Raw genomic sequence first — 27,448 nt, 5'->3', positions numbered from 1 at the left:
GACGTCAAAATGATTTTTAAAATATTCTCACGTCTTTGGGAAGCGGCGTCACGGACGTCAAGATACTAATACTTATAAATGTTTTGAAAATAGACGTCGAAATAGTCACTCCCTTTTTTGTTTTCGAGGTTTTCTAACCACAAATATGCTAGAAACGAAGCGTTCTCGAACTGACCTGCGCACAATCATGCTGAAGGATACTACCGTAAAACACCGAGCAAAAGTCGGAGATAATCGTGAAAAAATTAGGGCGGGCGCCTGTTAGGAATGGGAGCAGAACAGCAGAAGGGGCAGATAGTAGGGTAGGCTTGATCCTGTATGAACAGTATAGAAGCAGTATAGGGGTCTGATAGAACCCCAATTTTTAGTGCAGCTGCGCCACCCTCATCGAGCCTGCTTCAATTGCACTGCTGCTCTCACGTCAAGTTTCGTCATAGGTACATGCTCGGTATTTTACAGTATTTTACAGCCCAAAACCTCAGCATTTTACGATGCAGATATCTATTGGGGTGACGAAGTTGCTTTAGAAGCCGTGAAATATCGAGCTACTAAATTTATTGGGTTCTGGTCGGATTAATGTGATTTCTCAATCGGGTGATCACTCGAACGGCACGGAGCTTCAGTGCCGTTCAAAATACCAGGGACACGAAGCTCCTACACTTCCGCAACAAATGATTCAACTCACCTGGCTCACGGTCGGTTTCTCGGGGCTGCTGTAATAACGACGGTCCCTGTGATCCGCAGACACGGCCCTGACCTCCTCAGCTTCCAGATCCGGGCCCTCTTCCCCCACTTTTGAATCGCGGATCTTCTTCGATTCGTCCGTGGTCGTGTGCTCGGCCGTTTCGACGACGGCAACCGGCTTTGCTGTCGGCTCCACTTCCGGCTTCGAAGTTGTCTTGGACTCTGTCGGCTGTGAAGTCAACTTCGGTTCGGACGCGTCACCAAGTTCCGGCTTGGGTGAAACCGGTTGTTCAAGCTTGGGTGGCGCCTCGACCTCGGACACTGTCTCGGACTCGGGCTGGGCTCGGGGCTGCGGCGGCTCGGCTGTTCCAGATTCGGTCGCGGCAACGACTTCGTCTTCTTCTTTGACTTCAACCTTGGTCGCCGGGAGCGACTCTGGACTGCTGTCCGAGCAGTCGCTCTTGAGTCTGTCCTCGCGCCGCTGATAAGGATGGGCAAAAGATGAGTCACAAACTACACATACAGACACTAAATTATAACAAGGATTCCTTGTTGTCGGAGTTCATTTTTTGTGAAATTCAGAGGCCCGGGTGTCTTTCAATTTCTTTTTTGCTTTACATACGAAGTACAATGACCCATTGCCCTGAATGGGACACCTGAGGAGACAAATGGTATCCCTCTTGTTAGTAGTCTGAGGTTTGAAAGAAAGGCATCTACTCAGGATTACTGACTGACACTGTACCAAACCTATTTGTAGATTATTGGTTTTCTTTTTTTGACATTGTGACCTCGAGATATGAAGTATATCGGATAAATTGATATTGACAAGAATTGGACCTTCGTGTATTTTTAGCAGTTTTCCAGATTCATCCAAAAACACAGGACCCTAATTATAACAGACGTCACTCATACTGACTGCAAACTCTTGTTATTTTGCATTTTGATAGTCTACTGGCTGATCGTAATAAACAATTCTCCAAATTACAAGACCGCCAAGTACAATGCTGGGGACGTACATACACACGCTGCACGTGCTACCCTCATCACTATGAAATTAAAATATGAAGTAAATAGTGTTGTACCAATATTCCAAATTTCGAGTAGTAGTTTTAATAATACACTATTCCATATTCCCTTCGAGATGAACTTTGATATTCATATTTTCCGAAGTGTTGATTGCAGTGGGTTAGCTCCTGCGCTTCTTGGCGAGCATAGGAACGCTGCGGAAAAGCAACACCCGCAGAAACTATCTCCGCGGCTGTTGCTTCTCTGTTGTGCACCGATGCTCAGTAAGAAGTGCATTTAACGGAGTAACCCAACCGCGATTAACAGTTGGAATAGTATGAATATTGCAATTCCGTGCTTGGGAGAAAAAGCGCGCGCCTGGTCTATTTAAAAAGGAACGTAAACTTCGGGAATGTTGATATCTACGTTGCAGTAAAATTTTCAAAATTAATAATTCGGTTATATTTTCAACAGAATTTTCTACAGTTGCAAAAGGATTTGTGACCGCGTGAAATTGGACACATTGCACAACAAGAGGACGATCCGTGGATTGATGTTTCTATACAAGTTTGTAAATGGTACCATTAATTCACCAGCACTGCAATGTCACGTCTACTTGAACGTCCCTCGTATGTCTATTAGACTTTTTTTTTTATCCTTCTGATTTATATCACGCAGCACCCATGACACGCCTTCAAATGACGTATAATCATTTAGAACAGACCTGCAAGAATGTTAGCGAAGATATTTTTGATGAAGAACAAAAATTTAGAAAGTGTGTTGCTACCACTGTTTTGTGCTAACTTTCCATTCTCTTTTGTCGTGTCTAAACAATCTGACTACTACTATCTGACACTGATAAGTGCACCGCTAATGAGGCGTCAAGCTGTTTGTGGGTCACTCTAACTAAATAAAATAAACTGGCTGTTACGCAAGCATATATGGTAGGCAGAGATGCCCTGACAACCTGCATTCATCACTTTTTTTTTTTTTTTTTTAATTTGATATTGAAGAATATTTGCATACAGCAAGATTTGTAAATCCACTCAGTTACGTATAGCTGGGCACCTCTTTAGGTTAAATTTTTAATAAAATCCATCACTTACTTGCCATCCCAAGGCATCAAGCTTTTTGAGGTCACAGTCCATAAGTATAGGTAGTTGGACTAAAAATAGCTTATAAATGAACAAGTGGAAGCCAGGGAACAACCTTCACGAGTCTAGCTGGTTTTCTTTCTTTTAAACATAGTGCAACAGTAGTGAAAGGCTTGAAAAAAATATTCAATATTCAATTCGAATAGTATACTTGGCCAAAACCACAATTCGCTATGAACTCGCTTCGAACTCACCACTATTTGCACATGACTAGAAGGAAATAATCAAAATAAAGCACCCACAGATGCATGTGCGAAGTGGCACTTGTCTCCAAAGTTTTTACTTTAGAACAGTTATTACTCCAGGTGCCAACAGGTGGATAAAAAAAAAAAAAAAACTACACCCTAGTGCTACACCTACACCTTGGTGCTTGGATAATGTAGCAAAAGACTGTATCCACCACCAACGAAAAGGAATGGTGGAACATTGAAATGGTGACATCCTAACTTTCTTTTTGTTAAGGTTAGATTTTACATAAATTGCCATAGCAAAAGCAGATGCAGTGCTAGCAAACAACCATCAGTTAGCAGATCTTTTTCCTTCTAAATTTAGCACAATAAAAAAAAACGTCCAAAAAGCCTCAGCTAAACATCTGGTGTATGTCATGACTGATAAGGTAAAAGTATGATTTCAAACCACGCATTAAAATTTAGTCCAGGGAGGAACACGGAAAAAGAGAACATAGGCTAGTACCTTTTCTGTATCCAACAGTGGCTCGAGTCTCATGACAACCTCCTTCTGGTCTCCTTGCTGTTCTTCCATCACCACATCCATGACCTGACCAGCATTGGTTGCCTCAACCTTTGTCTCCTCTTCACTGATTTTCTTCTCCTCCTCCTCAACCTCACCAAGAGTGCACACTTCCTCTTCCACCGGCTCCGTCATCACTATACTGGGTGGAACTCCAGGCTTCGTCTCGACAGCTTCCTCCGATGTCTCCTGAGCCGTCTCCTTAGACGTCTCCTTGGCAGTCTCTTTAACTGTCTCTTCGGACGCCTTCACATCTGTTTGACCGGAAGCTTTCTCGACAACCACCATTTCCATCTCCCTTGTTGCCTCAGGCTGCCTGTCAGCTAAGTCTTCAGAAATGTCTTGACGTACCTCCACAGTCACCTCTTTTGCTGACTCAGGCTGCGGCACCTTGGCTATCTCTTTAGGCGTCTCTTTGACCACCGCCGGCTCCTCCCTCTTAGGTGTCTCTTTGACCACCGCTGGCTCCTTTCTCTTAGGCGTCTCTTTAGCTGTCTCCTTCACGAGCTCCGGCTGATGCTGTCTCTTAATCGTCTCCTTCGCGATTTCAGGCTGATGCTGTCTCTTAGCCGGCTCTCTAGCAGCCTCTTTAGCGGGCTCCTTCGCGACATCGGGCTGATGCTGTCTCTTGGCCGGCTCTTTAGCTGGCTCCCTAGCCACCTCTTTAGCGGTCTCCTTCGCAACATCGGGCTGATGATGTCTCTTGGCCAGCTCTTTAGCTGGTACCCTAGTAGCCTCTTTAGCCGCCTCCTGCTGCTGTCTCCTGGTGGGTTCCCTAGCCGTCCGTTTGGCAGTCTCCTGCTGGTGCCTCTTGGTCGTCTGCTTGGCAGGCTCCGGCTCTTGACCCTTGGGTGTCCTACTACGGCGTCCTCTCTTGGCTGCTGCCGGCGTGGGACTGCTGGAGCGCTGGCCGTCACCGCTGCGCAACCTGACGCTTCGGCGCGTCGCCGGAACTTTTGAGGAAGCGGCGGACTCCATCGTCTTCGCCCCCGACACCTTGGGGGACTGGGAGCCCTTCAGGGGCCTGCCCCTGCGTCTCTTGACAGTCAGTCCTGTCCCCCGACAGAGGAGAGAAAGAAAGAGAATACACCCATGTAAAATTCGTCGCATCCCCCACTATGGGTTAAGAAGCAGGTTTCGAAAAGCGGAACAAGCCCCTCCCCCAAAGCATTCTGTTCGCTACAATTGGTTGTTTCCTTCTCTCCACTCGCCTCATTGTCTGTGTTCGCTCTGGTAAGGTGAAAAGAGTGGAAGGCTTTGTGGGAAGATATTGTCCTGCTTTTATTTTAATGGCAATTCCGGACAAATTTTTATGTTGAGAAAACAATGCAGTCCACGTTGCATCCTCTGAAAAGCGTACACGTAAAATATTATGACGCAATTCCGCCTAACCGGCCAACAAGGTTGGAGCAACTCCACAATTACCAAAATCCGCCCAATCTAGCGGGCGATGCGTGGAGCAGCACAGTCAATGCTGCTGCATGGACACAGTCAACACTGTCTGGAACGTCAACAACTGGCAGAATTGTTTTGTTTGCTTCTTACTTTTCGAGGCGCAGAGCGCGAGGTCGAGAGAGAAAAAAGAGAGTGTGGGGTGCCGTCTGCCGCTTTCGCTGACGACATAGCCGACGTCTCCGTACCACGTGATGTCCAGTAGTTGACGGGCAGGAAAAATGTTGCCTGCTACAAGCAAGGTTTTGGTTTTGCAAGGTTTGCAAGAAAGCTATATATAACTTTTCGAAAAACGAATGACATAAACCGTTATTAGTAGTTTTGACATGATAATCGCTCGTAATCCCAGAATTTTCGGAATTGACTGTAGTTGCCCTTTGACCTGCAACAGACTACATACACCTTTCCGACGCTTATCACCCAGGCGAAAGATGCCGAGTCACTCGGCTGTGGATGGGTGTCCAACATTCCGCAGAAGGTTTACTCTTCACTGGTCTATGCTCAGCGCCATGTATTTGCCCACATTGTCAAGGCTAGTGCAGTTTGCACAGCGCTTCAACGCATCTAAAGCCGTTTGCTGTCTCAGTCGCATGAGAGTGAATGCGAATGAGATGCAAGATGAAACAACATGCTCTCGCAGCAATGTGGGGCTGCAGTTCTGTGTAAATCGTGCTAGCCTCGTGAATGTACCAGAAACAAGTTGACATGTGTAGAGTCATATATGTCACAACCCCGAAGCTTCCCCTCTGTTCCACCAAAATGGACTGAAATCATTCCCCAGTAAGAGCTCTGTACAGAGAGAGATGATTCAGTAGGAGCAGGTGCATAGCCACCACAGTGGTAGTACCACCAAAGCCACACATGCTCCTGTCGCAGACCACCACTAGATGTAATCCGAACATTCAATTATGAATACCAGCCACCGGAACAAGAAAATGCAACATCAGGAGACAGCATACTGGGTGTAAAAGGAGATTAAACCTATAGATTATTAAAAGAAACACAATCCATAAAGCTTGTGTCTTAACTGACTTCTTTATAATGTGAACGTTTGCACAAATTCATTCCAGCTGTAAACATATTGAGAAAGCTACCAAAGTTCAAGTTACAAAATCAATCAAAATTGACAGCTGATAAATCTGATACTACTCAGGTTTTCACTTTGTGACCTCACAAAGGACCACCTGAAGGTTGTTGCATTACATGTTTTGTTCTTCTAACTTCATCAGGAAGAAGTCATAGTAAATATAAAGTGTAAAAAATTTTTACATATGGCTTACTAATGCACGACATTATATAAGGAGGTTAAAAAAGTACCACTTTCTTGGGATGATTTCAATGTTTTTTCTAACCCATATGAAAGGGACATTCAGTGAAACTTGCATCTGCGGTTGACAAGGCTTCAGAGGTTACATACACAAAAGGATATGCATGGAAACTGCCATGGCAACATATTCAGAATGTGAAGACGAAAAAGGGATAACCCTGTAGCAACCCTAACAAGAAAACAGGCACAAGACTGCAGCTCTGAGAGCCGCTTTGGCCAGATGTAGTCACAGTAAAAGCACATGTTCTGAAACTGGAGTATGTTCTAGAACAATCAATAGACACCATCACCACACTCGAGCGATCGTTGCACAAACACTCGACGAGAAATGAAAAAATGAACAATAAATAGCACAAACGATACACACGGACAAGCGCTCTATCCTTATTCTTCGACTGTGTGCATTCTTCGCACTATTTATTGTTCATTATGCTTATCCAATTAGCCCACCATAACATTTTAGTAGAAAACACTGCAAAATATTTTTTTTTTCTCTTTGTAGTTTGACTTTTTCTATATGCTTTTTTGGGAAACAAACCTAGAAAACAGCCCACTTCATTCAAATGCCCACAACTAACATTTCTCAAATTTGGAAAATCTCCAAATTATATGTCATGACTCCCGATTTGACCGGAAAAGCACCCACGTCTAGATTAACCCACTTTTCAGTGAAAGTGGCGTCAGTGGTCCGCAGAATTTGATGGTAGTCTAAAATATTGACGAAAAAGCCTACCTTCCGGATCCCCCCAAAAATCACAAAAACACTATCAATTTCAGAAAGCCTAAAATTATCCCCATAAACTGAAATATCAGACAACCACTGTTCACAAAATTACTCTATATTCCTTTATAAAACAACTACTACTCTAGTCACTGGCAAGATGAGAATGGTGAGGCGTCTTTCCATGCTCGATGTCTCTTACATTGTGCTTTGGCTGCAAGTGCATGCTTGAGCGTCGTGATGCGCCAAATTGTTATCGGAGGTACGAAGCGCGATCACGCTAAAGGATCTACCCCCCCCCCCCCTCCGTTCTAATCCTGTCAGTTGGAAACAACTGGTGGATAAACTGTCAATTGTAAATATTCACTTCAATTGGTGTATGGCCAACTGGTAGATCATGTGCCAAATGGAAAGTGTTTGTAACAGTATTGAAAAAAAAATGTAACCCAATGGACTGACCAAAAGACCATTTGGAAAAATCCCAAAAGCCCGCGCGCGCTGTGCAACGAATAATGAGAGTCCTCTGTATGCCTTTCCCATCGTCTTTCGTCCCACTACCACGTGGCATAAGCGAGTAGGTGCAGGTTACCATGGTGACAATAATGTTCGAGCAGCCGAAAGCAAAGTCGGACGAGCGACGAGCGCATGGAAATGGAGAGGGGTATCGCGTTGGCTATCTTGTGAGGCTGCCCATTTCTCATCCCTCTCCTTTGTACCGGCTCTGTCGTCTGCTGCACCAATGCTTTGTTGAATCTAGCCGAACCTTCCCACTGTTGCAGTGCAAAATAAGTGTATTTCGTGACACTGCAAGACGTGAAGGTAAGTTACGACGAATAACGTATTCAAATAAGTGGAAAGCCCCACCTGTCGCGATGCGCTTAGCTGCCACAGATGCAGTATGCCGCCAACGACGGACGACTTTCTGGCGGATGAGTGCAACGACTGCTGGCGGTAGCTGCCGCGACTCACGCGCAGTCGCAACGACAAAGCGCGTGACCCGTACCGAGGGTTCCTGAAATTCCCTGTCGTCGAGGCGTTATACATTTTGCAAGAGGTCTATCGGTTCACTCAGTACCAGCTGGAATCCATTGATTCTAATTGATATCCCCAACTGAATAACTGCAAGCTAATTGGAATGATTCATAAATTGACTCAGTGCCAACTAGACTTCGAAGATTCCAAATGGTATGACCAATTAAAAAAATTAATCCACTTGGAATGAACAATTCGTGAAGTGAATGACGACTAAACTCGATCGTTTCCAAGTTGGTACCAACTGGAAATTTCCAGTTATACACAACGGTTATTTTTAACCAGGCACAATTCGCAACCCCACAGCAATACACACTTCTGAGTTCATAAAGTCCGGAAAGAGTTTCAAAAAGACGCAAGAAGCCCGAAGTCGGGTCGACTCACCGTCATTGGACGACGCCTGGCTATCCGTAGCCGAAGTGAAACTGGAGTCGTCCTGTGTCGAGCCACTGTCCGCCGAGCGCCCGCCGTCTTCTTCCTCAACCGTCGTCTCCACCTCCATGGTCACCACTTCCATGGTCGTCGCCACCTCTTCCGCGGCCAAGTCCTCCGCCAGGACCTCATGGTCACTGTCCTCGGATGCACCATGATTCACCGACACCACCACCACGCAGTTCTTGGCTGGAGCACTGCCGGCCACTACACCAGACGATGAAAATGATGTTGCAGACGGCGAAAACGAGGTAGCAGACGATGATAAGGAATTTGCAGATGGCAATAACGAGGTTGCAGATGAGGAAAAGTCTCTAGCAGGCGCAGCTCTTCGAGCGTCGCCCGCCGTCGATGTACGATCCAGGGTGTTCCTCTGGTCGCTAGGTGACTTCTGGGAGGCATCAAGGTCCTTGGATGTGTCTTTTGCTTGGAGCCCTCGAAGACGAAACCGCGTGAGCTTGGGCGAGATTTTGGAACCCACATGGTTCTTCTTTCCGTCGTCTTGTTCTTCCCTGGAAGTGGAAAATGGGGGAGGGGGAAAGCTTGGTTCATCACCGGATCTTTCTTATGCATGTAATTTTTGGTCAAATTTATATTGCTTACAATTAAAGTGTTCAAATTTCATTTCTTAAAACCAAAAATACACTGCAATTACAAAAGAAAACAAAAAAGCAGTCACTTTTTTATTAGTTGTGCTATGTGACAGGATTGCCAGGCCTCGTCTTTAAAGCAATGCAGTAACTGAGACCTTTATTTGTTTGTTTGGGTTATAGAAGACTCTCTAAGTTCTTATAAAAAAAAATTAATTGGCTGAAAAGCAGATAATTTCTGCATTATCTGGACAATCTCAGATCACTTTATTGGGATAACTTTATTATCGTACACAAATAATTTAAACAGGAAAAAAAAAAAAAAAAAAAAAGCAACTATGAAATACACATAAAAAAAAGAGTTGAAATCTTGTTGCCTGTCATGCACAACATACAAGTCTGCATGCTACCCTGCTTTACGTGCAGCCAAATATAAGTATGACTAATACTTCATACATAAACTGCATTCGCATACAATTTGACAGAGGGTTGTGGCTCGTCGCACTGCCATGTCCCAATATGACTGCAGGTGCAAACCTTGTAATATTTGCCAATCTTCCCTGATCCTTGAAGAAAACACTCCCAGAAACCACTGCCAATGATTAATGATCAAGCTAATAGCATGAAATGAATGCATTGTTCCTTATGCTGCCCCTCTCACTATATGTCACCTGCCTTCTCTCATTCCTCCATACACCTCTCATAAACCTATTGTTGAATTAACAGCGCAAATACGACAGGAAGGAGAGACAAGGGAGGCAGGATAGAGCGCTGAACTAAAAACAGACGTTTAATGAAAAGGAGAAGGAGGAAGAAGAACCGAAGAATGCTTTTCGGTTCTTCTTCCTCCTTCTCATTTTCATTAAACGTCAGTTATTAGTTCAGCGCTCTATCCTGTCTCCCTTGTCTCTCCTTCCTGTCGTATTTGCGCTGTTAATTCAACAATATGATCAACCAACTAGCCCACCAGATTATCGTGATGCACTCTCATAAACCTTTGTCCTCTCCCCTCTTTCTCGCACAATATGGCCACCATGCATTCCCTTCCCCCCCTCCTGCTCCATCTCTAGACTAATCCTGATCAGCTCTCGATGACCCTTCGTGGCATGTGGCCAGCTGCGGGTGGATAGATGACTGAAGTCAAGTGAGTAGGCACTCGTGGACAATCAACGCAATGAGAAAATAATAACGAGCTGCGTAAAAATGTATTGTGAGCTATATCTCTGCACTCCACGGCTATTTTATCAAACCTCCCAGACCACCAATAACAAGACAGCACTAAGATTCATAAACACCGACTCTGATGGTATCCCATTTCAGTTAAGAGAAATAACTTGACACATAAAACAACTTTATATGTTTCCTTGGCTCTTGCAAAGTCTCGACTGCCCAACTTCTTTTTAAAGTTGACTACAAGTTTCCGGAAACTGTCGATGGATAGATGACCTTAGGATGCAAAACGCGCCTCAAAGCTTCAGGAAAATCGCAATTTGTCCGGGGTTTGCCGCCTCACCGCAGTGCAACAAGGCAAAGGGAGAAGCGCTCTTCTCAGGCCGGCAACCAGGATGTATTGTTTGTTTGTTTTGTTTTGCTTTACGAGCGACAAATATTTATTTTAGAGGTGAGCATAACAAAGCAATGATGTAAAAACACTATATAATATGACGTAATTAGCGCCCAGCCATCTAAAAAGTTTAATGCCAACACAAAAGATAAATTATCCGCGAGAAGGACGAGATTATATGGTAGCTGTGAAGCATTAATAGTACCTTTATTAAAAAAAGAAATGTTGAAAAGGTGACAAGGGAAAAAAGTATAGTGGTAAACAGCTTGATGAGCCCCGACAACTTAAGTGAACTGATTACACCATAGGACAAAAGAGATGGAATTTGGAAATCTTCGAAAAAGTTATGCCTTGTGCGTTAGGTCAAACAACGCAAACATATTTGCAAAAAAACAAAAAAACAAAAAACGCAACATTTTTTTTAAGGAGTTTTGATTAGGGATTTTATCATTTTCAATATTTAAAAATAAATTCGAAAATGCGATCACCAAACAATTTACCGCTAGGCAACACTGAAAGCAGCGCGAAAGTCGTCTGCTAGGAAAAGTAGCAGCCGCCGTAGCAGACAACGAGGACTCCTCGTATATCTCGGCCAAACTTGTAGTCCAAAACGACGCTTAAAAAGAGTTCAATCTCACCCGAAGAGCCCCAGAATGAAGGCAGCCGGACCATAGCATGGTCCGAAGCAAAATCCGCCGAAATCGACGAATTCGGGTGTCCGAGAAAACAACTCCATGCTCCCGCAACTTCGAACGCCGGAGACAAAAACTATCCGGGGAACATCCCGGACGCGCCACCTTCACGGTTCGATCGCAGGCGCGAAACTGACCGCCGCAAACTTTGTTTCCCCGCTTCTTCGGTGACAGGAATGAAAAACAACAAAAACATCAAGACGAAGCAGAAATAGACCCTCCAAGGAATGAAAGAAGCCGCGGTCATTTTGACAGCGGCAGAGACCAATCCGCGACCGGTAAAAAGGCACGAGTCGTCTGCTACGCCCGCGGCGCTAGCAGACAATTCCAAAAAAACGCCGCCTCCCGGGAAGAGTCGCGCACCGCTCGAAGAACAAAACGTTGCAGCGGATACAAACATCGAAAAACCTCCCTTTCTGAACAATGCTCAAAAGGATAACATAAAAAAAGAAAGAGGGACGAAGTTATTTCACGAACCCCTCTCTCGAAGCTCGAGGCGCTTTCCGTGTGTCGGCTCTTTTCAAGGGACCCTACCGACGGCGGTTGACAAGCAAAAAGGAGCGAAGCAGGGTTGTTTTAGAGCACGCGACGGAAAGCGCACGCGCCCCAAGGATCCCCCGACCTATCTTTTTATCTCGCCTCCCGAAACCAATCCCTATATTGAAAACAAAACAAAAACCCGCCATGCACAATTACGCCTTGGGCAGAAGTCCTGGAGAACACGGTGTCAAGAAAGAGGAAAGCAACAAGAAGAAAGAAACCAGGGCGACAGCGTACCAATGGGGTCTTTCTTTTTCTGCAGCCGCCCTGCCCTTTTCGGGTCCTCAAAAGGAGACGGCCACGCGTGGCCTCCAATAAAACTGTCTGCCGCCAGCCCCTGCCAAAGTAAGCTCACATTTGGACATACCATCGCCGAGCTACAACAACCCCCCCCCCCCCCCCCCCCTTTTTTTTTCCCCTGTTCATAGTGGGTCAGACGCCCAGAGCCGAGCGAAACCCAATTTAAAACTCCCCCTAAAAAAAAAAAAATTAAAAAACAACCCATGGAGTGGAGGACACCTCTGCACCCCCTTTTTGTATTTTTATTTTCGTAGCTTTAGTGTTTCGCAAAACACAGATTTCTTTTTTTATTACTTTACACGAGTTTACTGTCACTAATGGGACTCAAGGATACTCGCACGCAAAGCCACAGGCCAGGAAACTTCTTTCTTGCGGTGTAATTTCAAAGACAAAAGCGAACGTTTCCATTCAATCTCCTTCGCCAAACTTCGCCCAGTGACGATATTTGAATGGGGCTCATAGATTGGACCCGAGCATTGCGCGGGCACTCGATTCCGGCTCGTGATGATCGATAGCTCGAGAGGCATTCGGGTAGTGGCCAGTGTCCAATCGCTGCAATGACGACACTAGCCGAACGATAACACTGTCTGGAACCCAGCGTATGTACTGTGCCTTGCCAACCCCCAGCGCGCGGCTACGATCAACATTTTCGGCGTATAATCGGCTCCAGACCACGTGGCCTCTTGCCCTGGCTGCGAGTTGACGAGGTGAACGCTGCTCGTTTTTCGTCAATTTTTTTCTGCGACTTCGACTGCGTGTGGTGAAAAACGAACGGGTGTTTCACGGGTCATTAACGTCAGGGATCCGTTCCAAGCAGTATTTAACCAAAGTACAAAAATCGTTGCACCGCTACTTTAAAAAAACAGTGACACGTTAAAATCATATATTTTGATGTTTGGGAACGTCAAAGCTCGGAAACTCAATATTTGTTTAATAAAAAAAAAAAAATTCCAAAAGCCGATTTTGAAGTTTCCGAGAGATCCGCGCCAGTGCAGTGACGTCAAAGATTGAGTCGTCCTGCAACTCGAGTTCTCCCGCCTCCGAAGCGCCCCAACGGGAAGTGTCGTGTTCGCTCGCGTTCAACTGGCCTTCTCCGTGCGTGCCGCCTACCGCTGTGTGAGCAAACGGCGTTTCACTTTCGAGTTTGAAGTCCTTCTAGGACCTTTTCAGCGATCTCAAATCCCTCGAAACGGTGTGAGCTCGAAAAGGTCACGCAGTGGACTTTTGTGAGTGACGTGGGTGGGTGGGGTGCGGGGGGGGGGGGGGGGGGGGTATGCAGCGTCCGGTGCTGCGTGAAAGGCTACCCCGCGGCGGAGTGCACAGGTTCCCGAAAAATGCGTCAGAGGAGGTGGCCTGGCTAGCTGCAATGCCCGAAGGAATACTGGAAGGTTTCCGATCAGCATTGTACAGCCAGAACGAATTAGGGACCTGAAAATGAAAAACCGCGAACCATAAAAATTCTGATCATGTGCTCCTGCCAGAAGGTGATAATACGAACACATACCAAACCGTGTCCTTTCCCGTGGAACTGCGTTAGCCCTGCGCCTAAACGTTACTAGCGCTAAACAAAGATGTCTTTGTGCTGTACTAGTCAGAGAGTGCCGCGCAAAAAAAAAAAAAAAAATCCCGTCTTGTGTTTTTTTTCGAACACATGCAACATCTCGCACACTCGTTCCACCAAAGCACACATCTCCTCACACACGTCTCCTCCATCAGTTCCGTCTAAAGCAAACACTGTCAATTGCCGCACACTTTCTGCGGTCATTTGCAATTTATATCGAGTGAGAACAGGAACGCCCAACAGTTTTTTACTGGCAACGCAAGATGCCAGTACCGCTGCTTTGTGAAAAGCAGGGAAACCGACATTTTATGGAGCACTGCAAACGACGTGGGTCTGAAAAGCGCACAAGGTTTCTTAAAAAGCCCCTAAAAATATTTTTTTTCTTTAGCAGTTTGCTTGGAATACGCGTGTCAAAAAATCTAATTCTACGCGATTTAGTCGGCAGTGACTTCCCTTCCACTTGTTTTCTCTCTCATCATTTCAGCCGCGTGAAGGAGAGGTTGGATCGGGATGGTCATTCCGGAATGACCCTTGACTTCGCGCGCAGAATTTCAAATAAACTCGCCGTCAATATTGCTCTAAAAATATATATATATATATTTCGCGTAAAATTTATTTCATTTGACACGCGTGTCCCAACCAGTCTGTTCAAAAAAAAAAATTTTTTTTTTCTTTTCAGGTTTTTTTTTTAAGAGAGGTAATGAGAAGATGGAAAGGGAAATAACCGAAGCTTTCCGCATAAAAAAAGCGGCTGACAACCGCGTAAGCATACCAGCACTTTATCTGCCGAACAAATAGGTTGTGTTTCTTGATGGCTGCGTGTGATGAGTGATAGGAACCTTTATCTTGTTGCTTGGGGGTGTCTTATAAGTGGTGGTGATCGAGAGACGATATATGGCGTTAGAATACACCAGTCCGAAGTTGGCGCTTGTCCGCGTCTTTTTTCGTCCTGTTTCAGTTGGCGTCTTCATGTACCAACTAGCCCCAACCAAAGGTCTCTTGCTCAATGATAGTACGTGTATCACAAAACACGCCACGCGACGCAAGGACGACGCCCGATCGGTTCAGCGAGCACACAGCGTCTTCACTAATGAAGGCTGCCGAAAACCGGATTTATAGATGAACACCTGCCGAGAAGCGAGTTTCCTTTTTCAGCAGCGTCCTTCGGTTACAGTCATCCTAAAGTTCCCTACACCTCCCTCCCCCACTCACCCACCTGCCTTTCTTTTTTTGCTCGGTCTATTTGTAACTTTATTTCAAAAGTTTCCTTTCAACATCTATCCGATTCGGAGAAAAGAAAACGACGCCGCCACGTGAAACGAGGCGACAAGCGCTTTAGTTCGTCGGACCGTGCCAAAAAGACGCGAGCAAAAAGAGAAAGACCAGTTCACGATAGTGAAAGAAAGAAAATAGGGAGGGCGGTGCAATAGGGGACAGAGAGCTCTGGTAGGGGGAGCACACGCACCCTGCGGGCAAATTAGGGAAGCGAGGAGACGCACCTCGTAGGGTGCCGTCGTCAGGCGCGCCCGCCGTTCACCCCAACGCCGACAGTGCGGTGGGGTGAACGCCGGACCAATCAAACGCGTTCCTATCCACCACCCGACCTCGCTCTCTTCTGGGCGTAAGCGTGCACGGCAGCGTTATCAGGTGACGACAGATAGAGCCGTGACTGGTTCAACGAGCACGTAGCTTCCAACGCACTGTCAGCTCCAAACTATTTTTTTTTTTTTTTTTTCACCGTGATAACTTTCTTTTGCAGACCCACGCCCAGAAGAGAGCGAAGTCGGATGGTGGAGGGGAGCGTTGTTACGCCGCTTTGTCCTCTTTTGCCTTTGTCAAGTTCAAAAAACAAATCAGAGAGCAAGAAACAAAAAATATTGCGACACGTAGAGCGCGTAGCCCGGGTAATTTTAGCGGAGCTAAAGCTTGCGCTCTCTCCAGCGGCCACCGCCAAGACGTTATGTAAGCAAACATGCGCGCAAATGAAGGGCTAAGAACGCGTGCAAACGAAGCCGGCCAACAGAAGCGGGGCCACAGACGGCTTCTTTGTGACACGGCGTGGGCTGAAGAACACGTGGCTCCGAAACGCTACGTCGTACTCGACTAAGATCCACAGCGAAGCCCACAATAAACCGGATAACATTTCCGGCTTCTCAAACGTGACGCTCAATTGGGTTTAGCAGAAAAAGTAATACAACCAAACAGATAAAAAAATAAATAATCACGGACACTTTTCAGATAGCACTACAGCCCACAGCACGAGCGAGAAGGCACCGACATGAAGGTAACCGGACAAAACCTACCGGACAAAAGCTTACCGGACAAAAGCTCACCCGTTTTTTCCCAGACCCGGACAAAAGCTCACCTCAATTTTTTTTTCTACCCCGGGTGAAACACGGGCTGTTATAAAGTACGGACGCGATGGGCATTCCACCATTTTTATGAGAACTGGCATCCCATTCCATGCAAAGGTGTCGACGATAAGCCATTACAGGCAGTGAAGCAACTATCTGGGACCAACATTTTGGTCACTGAAATTGAATGGAGCTGATAAGATCAAGCTTCCTTGACTCAAGTTATGCCGGAGCACTCGTGAGCCACGCCCAAGAAACTTCGTGAACCGAAGTTTTTGAACCCGAAGAGTGACCGAAGAAGCGAAGTCACCCTTTCTTGACCTCGCTTTGTCATTGCGCTTATGTCACGCTAAACGCGCACATAAAGGTTAGGCACAATGCCACTTCATTACGAATGCATGGGTTTTCTTTAATTTAATTTATCGTTGTATTTTAGTGTCGTACGCATGCACCTAAGTTGTCCGCACACGTGCATGAAATTTTCTCCTGGTGAGCTTTTGTCCGGGTGTGTGAAAAAATGGGTGAGCTTTTGTCCGGTGAGCTTCTGTCCGGTGAGCTTTTGTCCGGGATTCGACATGAAAGAGCGGGTTCCGGACATTTCGTCTAACGCGGTTTCGGAGAATACGTGGACATTTAATCGAACGCCGTTTCACCGAACGCCGTTTCACCGAACGCCGTTTCATCGAATTTCGCTTTACCATACTTTTGAGCATTAGAGTGATTTTTAGACCTTGACTGACACTGGTCGAACCAACACAATTAAAATTACTGCCATGGTCACTCCTTCAAAAAAAGAAAAAGAAATTTGGCTATCGATTAAACAAAGTTTGCGTGAATATACGACCTATTGTCTTCTCGTAAGATAAGCGTATGTTCTCCACCACACACTGTTCCCTCTTCGTCCCCTTATCTGCTCACGCATGAAAGTTACTCACTGAAAAGACACACACTGTTCCCTCTTCGTCCCCTTATCTGCTCACGCATAAAAGTTACTCACTGAAAAGACACACTAAACTATATTCCTTCGCGCCTTTTTAATTCTGTACGTGTACGACCACTCTTGTCTTCATTATATCCTGGGAGAATAGCTACACCTTTTAGAACATAGGTAAACAAGCAGGCAGATTCACAGTCCTGCCGAATAAAAAACAAAGATGTGTTGTTTTTTCCTCCTGTTTTATGCGACACAGAAACAGGTCACTGCTTCAAAGACGCTCTTCAAGGACGAGAGTATCCGCCCTTGAAGGGACGTACCTTCTCTAATTGCGCCCGATAATCACGGGTTCTAAAAAAAAAAAAAAATAATAATCTAAGTCATTGTTCTCCTCTTTATTGGCCATCCCGAGGACATCCCAAGGCGGCGACCGATGAAATGGCGATCGATGAAGCGGCGTTCGATGAAGCGGCGTTCGATGAAGCGGTGTTCGATAAAAAAGGCGTTCCACGAAACGTCTTTAATGTCCGTTTTGAAATCTGTAGAACAGTGTAGCTTTCGTTCGCTGAGGGCGTGGCTTTGAACCACGAAACAACATCCATCCATCCACTCCCCCCTTCGCTTAGGTTGCGTCAGCATCGCCAAGACGGACGCGTCTACAGCGTTTGCGGGGCGGCGACGAATTTCGTCAAGGCTTCGGCGTGTTTGCCGCTCGGAGGTCGGGGATCCACCAATGGCGTCACGCAAAAAAAGAAAAGAAAAAAAAAAAAAAAAAACGCGCAAAAAAAACGAGAAAAAAAAAAACAATAAAGCAATGAGTGCCTAAAAAACAAGGACAGTTGTTATTATCTATGTATTCATCCAGAGGGAGAGGAAAGGATTCGGGAGGAAGGGAAGAGGAAAAGCATTTCAAAGAAACTAAATAAATGAAATGTAAAGAAAAAAAAGTAAAATCAGCCTTAATCCCCTAAAAAAAGAAAGGGGAAAAAAAGGGGGGGGGGGTGTGACGTCAGATATCCTTGACACACTTCTCGCTCTCGGAATGGCGGATGCCGGATCCAGACTGCCGGGTTTTGGTCATGTCCAGTTACGTGGACCTGCAGGAAGCAGCCTGGAAGCGTGTGGAGAAACTTCTAACCGGTGCGTTCCTACCCATTCTACAATTTGCATGCCATAGCCTAGAGGCCTTCTTCAAAATCACGCGTCGTTTACCGAGCCTTTAGTGCACGCGTCGACGGACCAGAATTTAGTTTTCAACCACTAACTTCTTTTTCCATCACCGCAAATATAAATTGTTTATTGCCGAACGCTCATTCTTCGCACAAATGTATCGCCGGCGGTCCCCCACCAGAAGCCAAAGTTACAGACCCGACCCTTCTCTTATTCAAAAACTTACACGAGTGTTTTTCTGAAAGTTTTAATGTTAAAATGGCGGCCGACGGAGCCCTCGAATACATCGAGCTGAATGCCGCCAGTTGCCGAGAACGGGCCCCATTTTCCCAGTAAAAAATTTTCAGAAAATGACTCGTAACTTTTGATGAAGATGATGGCGAGTTCTGGAACTTCGGCTCTCGTTCGCACCTTATTAGAACTACATTTGGGCGGATGCTAACGTCAGCGATACGTTCTTTTTTTTTTTTTTGGCTTTGGGGGGGGGGGGGGGGGGGGGGGGGGGGAGGCGGAGGCATAAAGAGTATGGGGTACGATATGAGGGTCCCCATTTTCCGCCCCATTCCTCACGAAGGAGGCAGGCTTTTGCATCTCCACGTGTAGAGGCCTGTCCAAACAGGACACTAGGAGTCGCGCCGGCGATCAGTTCAACCCCCCCTCTCTCATATATATATATATATATATATATATATCAGGGGCGGCCAGGCTGGCCTGGCCTAAGAGCCGCAAACAAAACCACGGAGCTTCGAAGAGCCGCGGGGGGGGGGGGGGGGGGGGGGGGGAAGGGCAAACTTTACTTTTGTTCAGAGTCTGACTCTACGTATGGGGGCACAAGGCTGTACCACTGTAGGTATGGGAGTACAAGGCTGCCAAACTGCAAGCTGCAGTGTGGTTCATTCTGAAATCCCTACTTCTTTTTTTTTTCCTGAGGAAACGCGGAAAGGGAGCGGGGGGGGGGGGGGGGGGGGGCGGTCCCCTTACGAGAGATCCGCGAGCCGCACTTGGACCAGCAAAGAGCCGCATGCGGCTCGCGAGCCGCGGTTTGGCCACCCCTGATATATATATATATATATATATATATATATATATATATATATATATATATATATATATTAGGTTGCAGGCTATGTTGATGGATGGATGCATGGAAATGGCGGGCGGTAGCTTGCGCCGCCTATTCCAAGTCTAAAAAGACGAAGACAAACATGATTCCTCCCGCCCTTCTAAGAACAATCTCCCTCCCCTAATTACCCTGGCTATCACCAGGCAGTAGGGATATCACCACGACGACCTTCGAGGGATCGGGCAAAAAAAACTAAAACGTCCCCCCCCCCCCCCTCCCCTTTCCCGCATTTTCCCCCCGGCAAAGGAGTCGCCAATTTTCCTCTCGTCAAACCTTGTCGGCGTTAGGGCCGGAGCCACGCGGGAGGGAGTTTTAATTTTCCTCTGTCTCTCCTGTCCCCAGTTGTGCTAGCTAGTTGTCCCCATTGTTTAATTTTCCCTCCATAATTTCCACCAACCTTCTCATCGCCTCTTTGTAACTGTAATCCTTTTCTCTTCCGTCCTTCCATCGTCGCCAGCAAAACCCAGATCCCCGGCCGAATCCGTTACCCCTTCAGAGAGGGCAGGGCGAAGCCCCGTGCACTTTAAAACCATGTGCTCTAGTGTCTCGCTATCATTATGGCAGGCGGCAGATAATGTGTCTGTCTCCTGAAATTCAGCCATATACGTCTTCGTCCTCAAAACTCCTATTGTCGCCTCGAACAGCAAAGGACTTCCCAGTGAATTGTCAAACATATTTTCCTTTCTTATGTCCTGTTTTTGTGACCTGTACATTGTTAGAGCTGATTTTTCCTGCATTCTTTCCTCCCACTTTTTCCTTCTTCCTCTTTCACCCCCTTTTTTCCGCTGAAGTAGTCTACTCAGCCCCATCACTAGTGTGTAGGTATTTAAATGTTAGCTTTCGGGTTCGGTTTCTCCATTTTGTGTTTAAACTTGTCACGTATAAATACTTGAATACCTTCCGTGCCCAGCGGGTATCATCCCTTTCGGTCGACCTTTGTTCAAATTTCAACTTACTAATTGCCTCCCTGCTCTCAAAAGACGACCAGCCCATGTCCCTCTGTACTCCCTCACTTGGTGTCTATTTCTTTTTACCTCCACGACACACAATTCGCCGATGCACTGAACAAGTGTGCAGGGGTAAATGACGCGGGTGTAAATGACATACTCAAGTTGAAGGGGCGGCATAGGCGGGTGTGGTGAAACTCCGGGCTGTCTCGGAGAGAGGGGGGGGGGGGGGGTGCAGATTGAGTTGTGAACCATCCCAAAGGTTCAGGCATAGCCTTCCAGGGAAGGGGGCCAGAGGTAGACAGGCAGATAATTGAGGCGAACGGAGTTATACAAGAGATGAGGGAGGCCCTTAGGTACGATGTGATGGATGTCAACCAGGAGATCTACGGGACTGGAGCACACCACCCTTTCTCCTGGGATGGTGTTAATTACAACGTACCCACAAGGTGACAGGACAGGACATAGAGCCAGGGTTTGTTTTTCTGGGTGCAGACGGGCCCGAGAAGAGACCCCCGTCTGACAAGGGTCGAGGCAACAAGGAAGGGCAGGACTAAGATTTGCAGGAGAAAAAGGACATTACAACGGAATGTAGGGTTCATAATTATGCAAGGCGACAGGAATAGGGTGAAGTGGCCAGAAACTGAGGGCCAACTCCAAAGGGAAAATTTCGCAGTACACGGAATCGCGGAGACACGTCTCAGACATATGGACCGTTTATTATGCCGGAGTGCTCGTGGATACGACGCAACAGGAAATGATAAAAGAACGGAAAGGGGAGGTCTAGGGGCATTGGTGAAAGGACATTATTGGGAGAGAGAGAGTCAAGGAAGATTGTAGGGAACATTTGTGGATGAAAGGTAGTATTGGGGGTGTGCCAACACTTGGTATTTGCATATTTGTGGAGAGGAAACGATTTGAGAGAGGAAGACACAGATCACATGAAATGCATAAGAAGAGACATCGAGGAAATCGGAGAAGACCACGAAATACTAATCATAGGAGACATGACTGCTCACTTGGAGGACTTTGACGGTTTCACGGATGCGACTGGAAGAATATTACAGGAGTTATGCGACGCCTTAGATCTAGTACTGGTGAAGAGCACAAATCAAATGCGAGGGGAAAGTAACATAGGAGAGGAACAACTCTCAATACACTACTGCACAACGCCCCACAAATTGTACAACAGAATGGGTTGCCTGGAAATAGACGGAGAAGGCATGTAAAGCTTAGGAAGTGACCATTAGACAAATGAAGGTTATTCTTAGTAGGACACAAGAATTAGAAATGCGGAAGCAAGGAGACAAGGTAGGTTTCAGTGACACAGCTGAAGGAAATATAAAAAACGAATTGAGGACACAATAGCCAGCCATCCAGAAAAAGAGTGGTAGTACAATGAATTATTTGAAATATTCTGGTGGGATAAGAATGCCAAAGCAGCCATAAATCGGAGGCAATCCAGGGAGCATAGAGAGCAAAAATAAAAAGGGGTGGGGGGGGGGGGGTAGTCTTTAAGCAGAGAAAAACCAGAAGGACCTCCAGGTAAAGAAATCAGAGGCATATGCTTTGATCCAGGACATGATTACAAAAAACGAAATGAAATGGACAAGCAAAATTCACCGAAATGATAGGAACGCAGCCAAGAAGATTTGGGAGCAAAAAAGCTCACAGGGTAGAAAGACAGGGATGCGTCACCACTCACTAAAGGGACACTGACAGGGTATTTATGCTCACCAAGGTTTTTATTTGTACATACCATATGAGAGCCCAACTAACCAGAACACAATTTGCTGCTTAAAATTCGTTTTCTTTCCGCCCGAAAACCACCGGTCGAGAATTGGTCGGTTTGAGTTACGCTCACTCTCTTCTCTGTGTCCACGTGCCGTTTTCTATGGTTTAGACAGAACCATCAAATATAATCATAGTCGTGATCATCGAGGGCACACATTCAATATTAAAAATAGAAAAGGAATATGATACCCATTTTTTGTGGCTACTAAAAAGCCGCAAAAACAATGACTTAAGAAAAAAAAAAACAGTTGCACAGCCACGTGACTTCCGCCAACACTCCTCCCCTACATTTCCTCTTCCTTCCCAGTCCAGTTTCAATTTAGAGCAGTTGCGTTTATTTTTTATTTTTTACTTTATTAAAATATATGTGACGTTTGTAGCAAAATATTGATTGAGTAGTCTTCTGGCACCACAACGAATCACCTGGCGAAAAACGAAACATTTAGGGGGGTGTCAGTGTCCCTTTAAATGGTGACGGGACACAGGTGGAAAAGGAAGAGGTGTGCTGATACACTAAAAGCATGAGTAAGGAAATGTTCTCAGATCTAGAGCATAGATTGTAGTGACAGCCAAGCAGATCTTAGCGAGGTACCACGGATAACACCGAGAGAGTGGAAAAGAGCCAAAAGCAGGGTGTTGACAGAAACGCCAATTGGACCAGAAGGCATACTAATGAGACTCATTAAAATTCTGGGCGAACCAACTAAATTTAAGCTGCACCAAACAATAGAAAAAGCTATTGTTGGGGGGAGAGGCACCTGAGACTTGGTGGTGACAAAGCAGGATGAGGTAGCTGTACAAGGATAGAGGTGGCAGGGACAAGATCAAATCCTACTGCCCCATAACGGTAACAACATCTGTCCTATACAAACTAGCGATGAAGGTGGTGAAGGGTAGAGTAGAAGGAGGGAGAGAAACAGAAGGAACGTTAAAACTCCAGGATGGGTTTCGCAAGGGTAGGAGACTATAGACCTGGGGTCTCAAACACGCGGCCCGCAGGCAATCGGCCACGTGTCCCGGTTCCCATCTATCGAGCACTAGAAATGGCATGCGCAATAGTTATCTTATCTGGTCGATTCACTTTCTCTCGAAAAGTAGCTCTGCTCTTTCAACGTAGTCACATAGTTTATACTTATCCCTGTTCATTCGCCTTTCCTTTTGCTTTATTTTTTGCTTCTCAGCATTTTGTAATGTACAACAATAGCACTACTAGGCTGCAAGCGCGAGCTATTCGTTGAAGCATGCATCTCGATTTTCGACTATCTCGGCTTAGAGAACTTTCAATCAGCAGCAGCCCCTGCAAAAGATGAAACTACGAGCTCGGGAGGCTCGCCGTAAAAAAATACAACCTTTAAAGAGGGGTACTCCGGCCGTTTTTTGAGCTACTCAAACAAATTGCATTTTCTGACTACCCGGACTGCAGTCGTCATAGTATGCTATTTATTTTCTCAAACTTCAATATAGCAATTGAGAAAACCCTAAATATATGTGATGCCGAAACCAGCACTCAAATTTCCGCGTGCTCTCCAGCGGTGCGGCGTCACAAATGGTACAGACTTTCAGGTCGTGCAGGTAGTCTTAAACAGAGTGTGTTGAGTATTTTCTGCGTGCTTCTCAGTGAATCAGCTACCAAGCAATATTTTCCCACCACCAAACATTTTGTAATCAGTTAGAAACATGGCTTACTGCCCACTTTGTACCATTTCTGTCGTCACACTTCAATGTTGCTAGTAGCCCGGTTTGAAATACACAATGAAAACGAAATTTGAAAATTCAATAACTTCGCAAAATGTTTTTCATTACACACAATACTTGGGGACCTGGTACAGCCGTGTGTATCGGCGTGTTGAGGCAATTTTGAGGCAAATCAGCGACCATGAAAAAAATCGCAGGAGTTCCCCTTTTAAAGACAAGTATTTGTTCAGAGTGTTCTGAACAATATCGCCAGGAAAGCAAGCACTGTCAAATGACTGTTTCTTACAGACACATTGTGCTTGGTTAATTCCTGAGTGAGTTGAACAATGGGAAGGACTGTACTTGCTCTCTTGTTCTATTAAAAATGCCAGCACGTTGGCGGGGCGGTATCATTCTAATTCTTGCTATCAGATCAGGTAAGGACCCAAAGTAGTCATATAAATGAATTAAATCTAAGAATGTCCCTGGGAAAACTGTGAGTTAAAAAAAAATAGAGCACAATGTCTCTTCTTTTGATACACCCCCCCTTCTCCAAACCCACTTGTCGTGGCCCTCAGACCTTTCGGTTGGGGGCTATCTGACCCCCACACTCAAATGAGTTTGAGACCACTGCTATAGACCGTTACAGCTCAAGAAGGTAGGACGAGGTAAAGGAAAGATGGAGAGGAGGGGGTTTCCCCCTCTCCTCTCTAGCGTTCCGTCTGCTCCTTCCTCCCCAACCTTCCTTTCCTTCCCCGTACCTTCTTGAGCTGTAACTTACTAGAGAAGATAATTTGTACATGGTCACACAATGTATTGAAATAGTGCAGACAAGCCAACAACCATTATGGATGGCACTTTTTTGACATACGAGGAGCATATGATAATATTAATCAAGAAATTGTGTGGACACAGCTAAAGGAACCAGATTTAAATATAAAATTGGTAAAGTTCTTGCGGGAAGTGTACATGGACAATACAGTAACTATAACATGGGAAGCTAAAACACAGATCCAGCAGCAATAAGGCATGCCCCTCGTTGCCTCTACTTTTTATGATATTCTAAAACAAAAGGAAAAAAGTCTAGAGCAATGTGAATTAGGCTTCAACTTATCGTATATGAAGGAAGGGAAACAGTGAGGAAGAAATTGCCAGGCGTAATGCATGCAGATGATATTGTACTCTTAGCAGATAACCGAGAATAGTTGCAGAAAAAATCATGAGCCATTCCACATGACCAGCGAAGCTGTTTAGCACACGACACAGACGTGACACAGAATGTTGAACAAAGGTACAAACACATTTATTGTCTTGATTGGGAGAGCGGAAGGAAAGGAAACTAGACACGCAAGCGCTTGGAACGACGACAAAAAGAGGGCAGTGCGAGCGTAGACATGCCCGATGCGGGTTGCACAACGGCAAATCTTTGAGAAACCTTTATTATCTACCTAAGAGTCTATTATCTTCAAACTGGTGCCTATTGATAACTAATCTACTGAAAATGCATATCCAAGTGATGAGACATATAAGCTTTTGCAAAAAATGAAGTGATTTTGCATCAAATTCGTGACCCGAGTTTTCGTCGACGCACATGAAAAATTTACGGAACCCTAGCCATAAACAGTTTCACTGTAATTGATTGGAATGCTCGGAAGGGAACACTTTCGGCTTTAAGTTCAGCAGAACAAAATCTGGAAACCTGTTTTTTAACGTCATGAAGGGAGATCCTTTAAAGGCACAGAAGATAGAGATAGATATGGTAGACCAGTACAAATATCTGGGAGTGTGGATCAACAAAGGAAAAAAATACCTATAGTCGGCGACATGTTAGGAGTTCAGGGCAAGGGAATGGAAGGCTGGGGAGGAGGAAGCAGGTGGATTTCTGGAGAAAGGGGAACGTTTCCTCCTCTCGTCTCCAGCAATCCATCTGCTTCCCCCTCCCCAGCCTTCCTTTCCCTCACCCTGAACTCTTAACCCGTCACCGACTATAGAGTAATATGAGTGGCATATAATTGGTAAGGGTAAAAGAGATTTGGCCATTATTAAAGGGGTGATCCGGTAAAATTTTGTCTGTCAGAAAATCAAATTATATTGTCACTGCTTTTAGGAGTATCATCCACAATGTCCAAATTTTTAATCCTCCGCCGCACAAGTAATCCAATTTTACCAGCCCAACTGCACAGATTGCACCCGCAAAACACACAGTGTTTTCGTTGGCAACAGCGGAATCTCTCAGTGATGCGATTGCTGCGCCAATTGTGCCAAACTGCGCCAGGGGGCTAACCCTGCTGAATCCTGCTACATTTTGCCAAAATATGGGTAATCTGTGCCAAACCTGTGCCAAAAAGCCAATTACAGTCGCCTTTTAAAACCGAAACTAAATGAAGTACCGTAATTGAGCATGCGTGGGGTATGTGGCGCAAGCGGCCGCCCGACAAAAAGTACCCGGCATCAATTGTCCATCCGGTATTGCATGGTTTTCCTGCCGTGTCGCGTTCTCATCGTGTTGTGGGTCTTGTCTCGCGTCTTTTTTAAAAATGTTTTCAACGATAGACGCGGGTGTGTGTGGACGCTCCGATGCTAGCATGCCGGGTACCAGCCATGTCGTCCTGCCTTGAAACAAAACCACGTTTTCGCAAGGCAGGAGTTACTTTGCGAGCTGAAGCACTCGCTCTTGAAAGCAATAGCCGTGAGAAAACTATATGTGGTCCCCGCCTTTCAATCGCTGTGGTCGCGCGACATCGGGTCTTGCCGTCCCCACATCACTGCAGATATGACGCTTTCTAAAATGAAACTAAGTACCACCGCATGTTCATCAACATTCTTTTTCCTGTTTTAATCCTACGTTACTTAAAACATCCCTCTTTAACTCATAGACTGTTGTGTCGAGGTATTGATTACCTAGGTTTCTCACGGTGGGCTTTCTTTCAAGAGGTACCCTGGTGCGTGAAAAATCTGCCACGAAAGAAAGTTGGTGAAGAGAAGTGAGCTAAAGCAAAGAAGGCAATGTCTGCACACTGAACCTGTACAACGCACTTGTTTGTCTCGAGTTCAGTTGTTGCACAAAGCGCCCCAAGAACATTTCGACTGTGGCTCGCAATGTTTTGCATCGATGCGCTCAGGTTCTTTTTTCTGTGGGTGTTTAGCTTGTACTGCCTTGTTTGCCAGCCTGGCAAGCACGCACCATTGGACGTTTTTTGTCATATGCTCGACAGTTACATTTTGCATACAATTTTAGGAACCAGTTGGCGACAGAGAGGAGTGGCATGGTTTCGGTTTCGATCGAACAGCCGTTGTCTCTGCTCGCGCAACAAAGCGCGCGCAACTGCAAGCCTACCGAAGTTGCCCTCACATGCATGCGAACACGACTGCACGACGGAGGTACCAGCCGGGACGCTTGCAATGAATTGTATTATGTTTACAGTGATGGAAGTGCCATTTGACCTTTTGGAGCAGGCCTTGTAGAAGGCAAAATGTTGTTTTGGAGCAGGTAGTGGCCCTTTTAGAGCAGGGTCTGGCATATGTTGGCATATTACTTAAAAATGAAATAATGCTGCATTGCTATATAAAGCCCATCTCTATTATAGGAACATGGCACCTGTTGCCTTTTTAAGACAGGATATATAAAATTCAACAAAGTAAACACAC

The 27,448-nt window shown here is 45.7% G+C and overlaps 1 protein-coding gene across 7 annotated transcripts in view; it reads right to left on the bottom strand.

Moving 5' to 3' along the window:
* Positions 1–27,448, bottom strand: part of LOC8040733 (probable histone-lysine N-methyltransferase CG1716) — a 113,068-nt gene that overhangs the window by 61,761 nt on the left and 23,859 nt on the right. For all 7 annotated transcript variants that reach the window (XM_040504848.2, XM_040504847.2, XM_042288900.1 and 4 more), the window contains 3 exons: positions 8,510–9,069; positions 3,537–4,645; positions 686–1,165 (listed from right to left, as the gene is read on the bottom strand). In XM_040504848.2, the coding sequence (XP_040360782.1) occupies positions 686–1,165; positions 3,537–4,645; positions 8,510–9,069 (2,149 nt within the window). The remainder of the gene's footprint in view (positions 1–685; positions 1,166–3,536; positions 4,646–8,509; positions 9,070–27,448) is intronic.

The sequence above is a fragment of the Ixodes scapularis genome, unplaced genomic scaffold (genome assembly GCF_016920785.2).
Source record: "Ixodes scapularis isolate PalLabHiFi unplaced genomic scaffold, ASM1692078v2 PGA_scaffold11__112_contigs__length_91849675, whole genome shotgun sequence".
Lineage (NCBI taxonomy): Eukaryota > Metazoa > Arthropoda > Arachnida > Ixodida > Ixodidae > Ixodes > Ixodes scapularis.
This window is presented reverse-complemented; position numbering and strand designations above follow the sequence as displayed.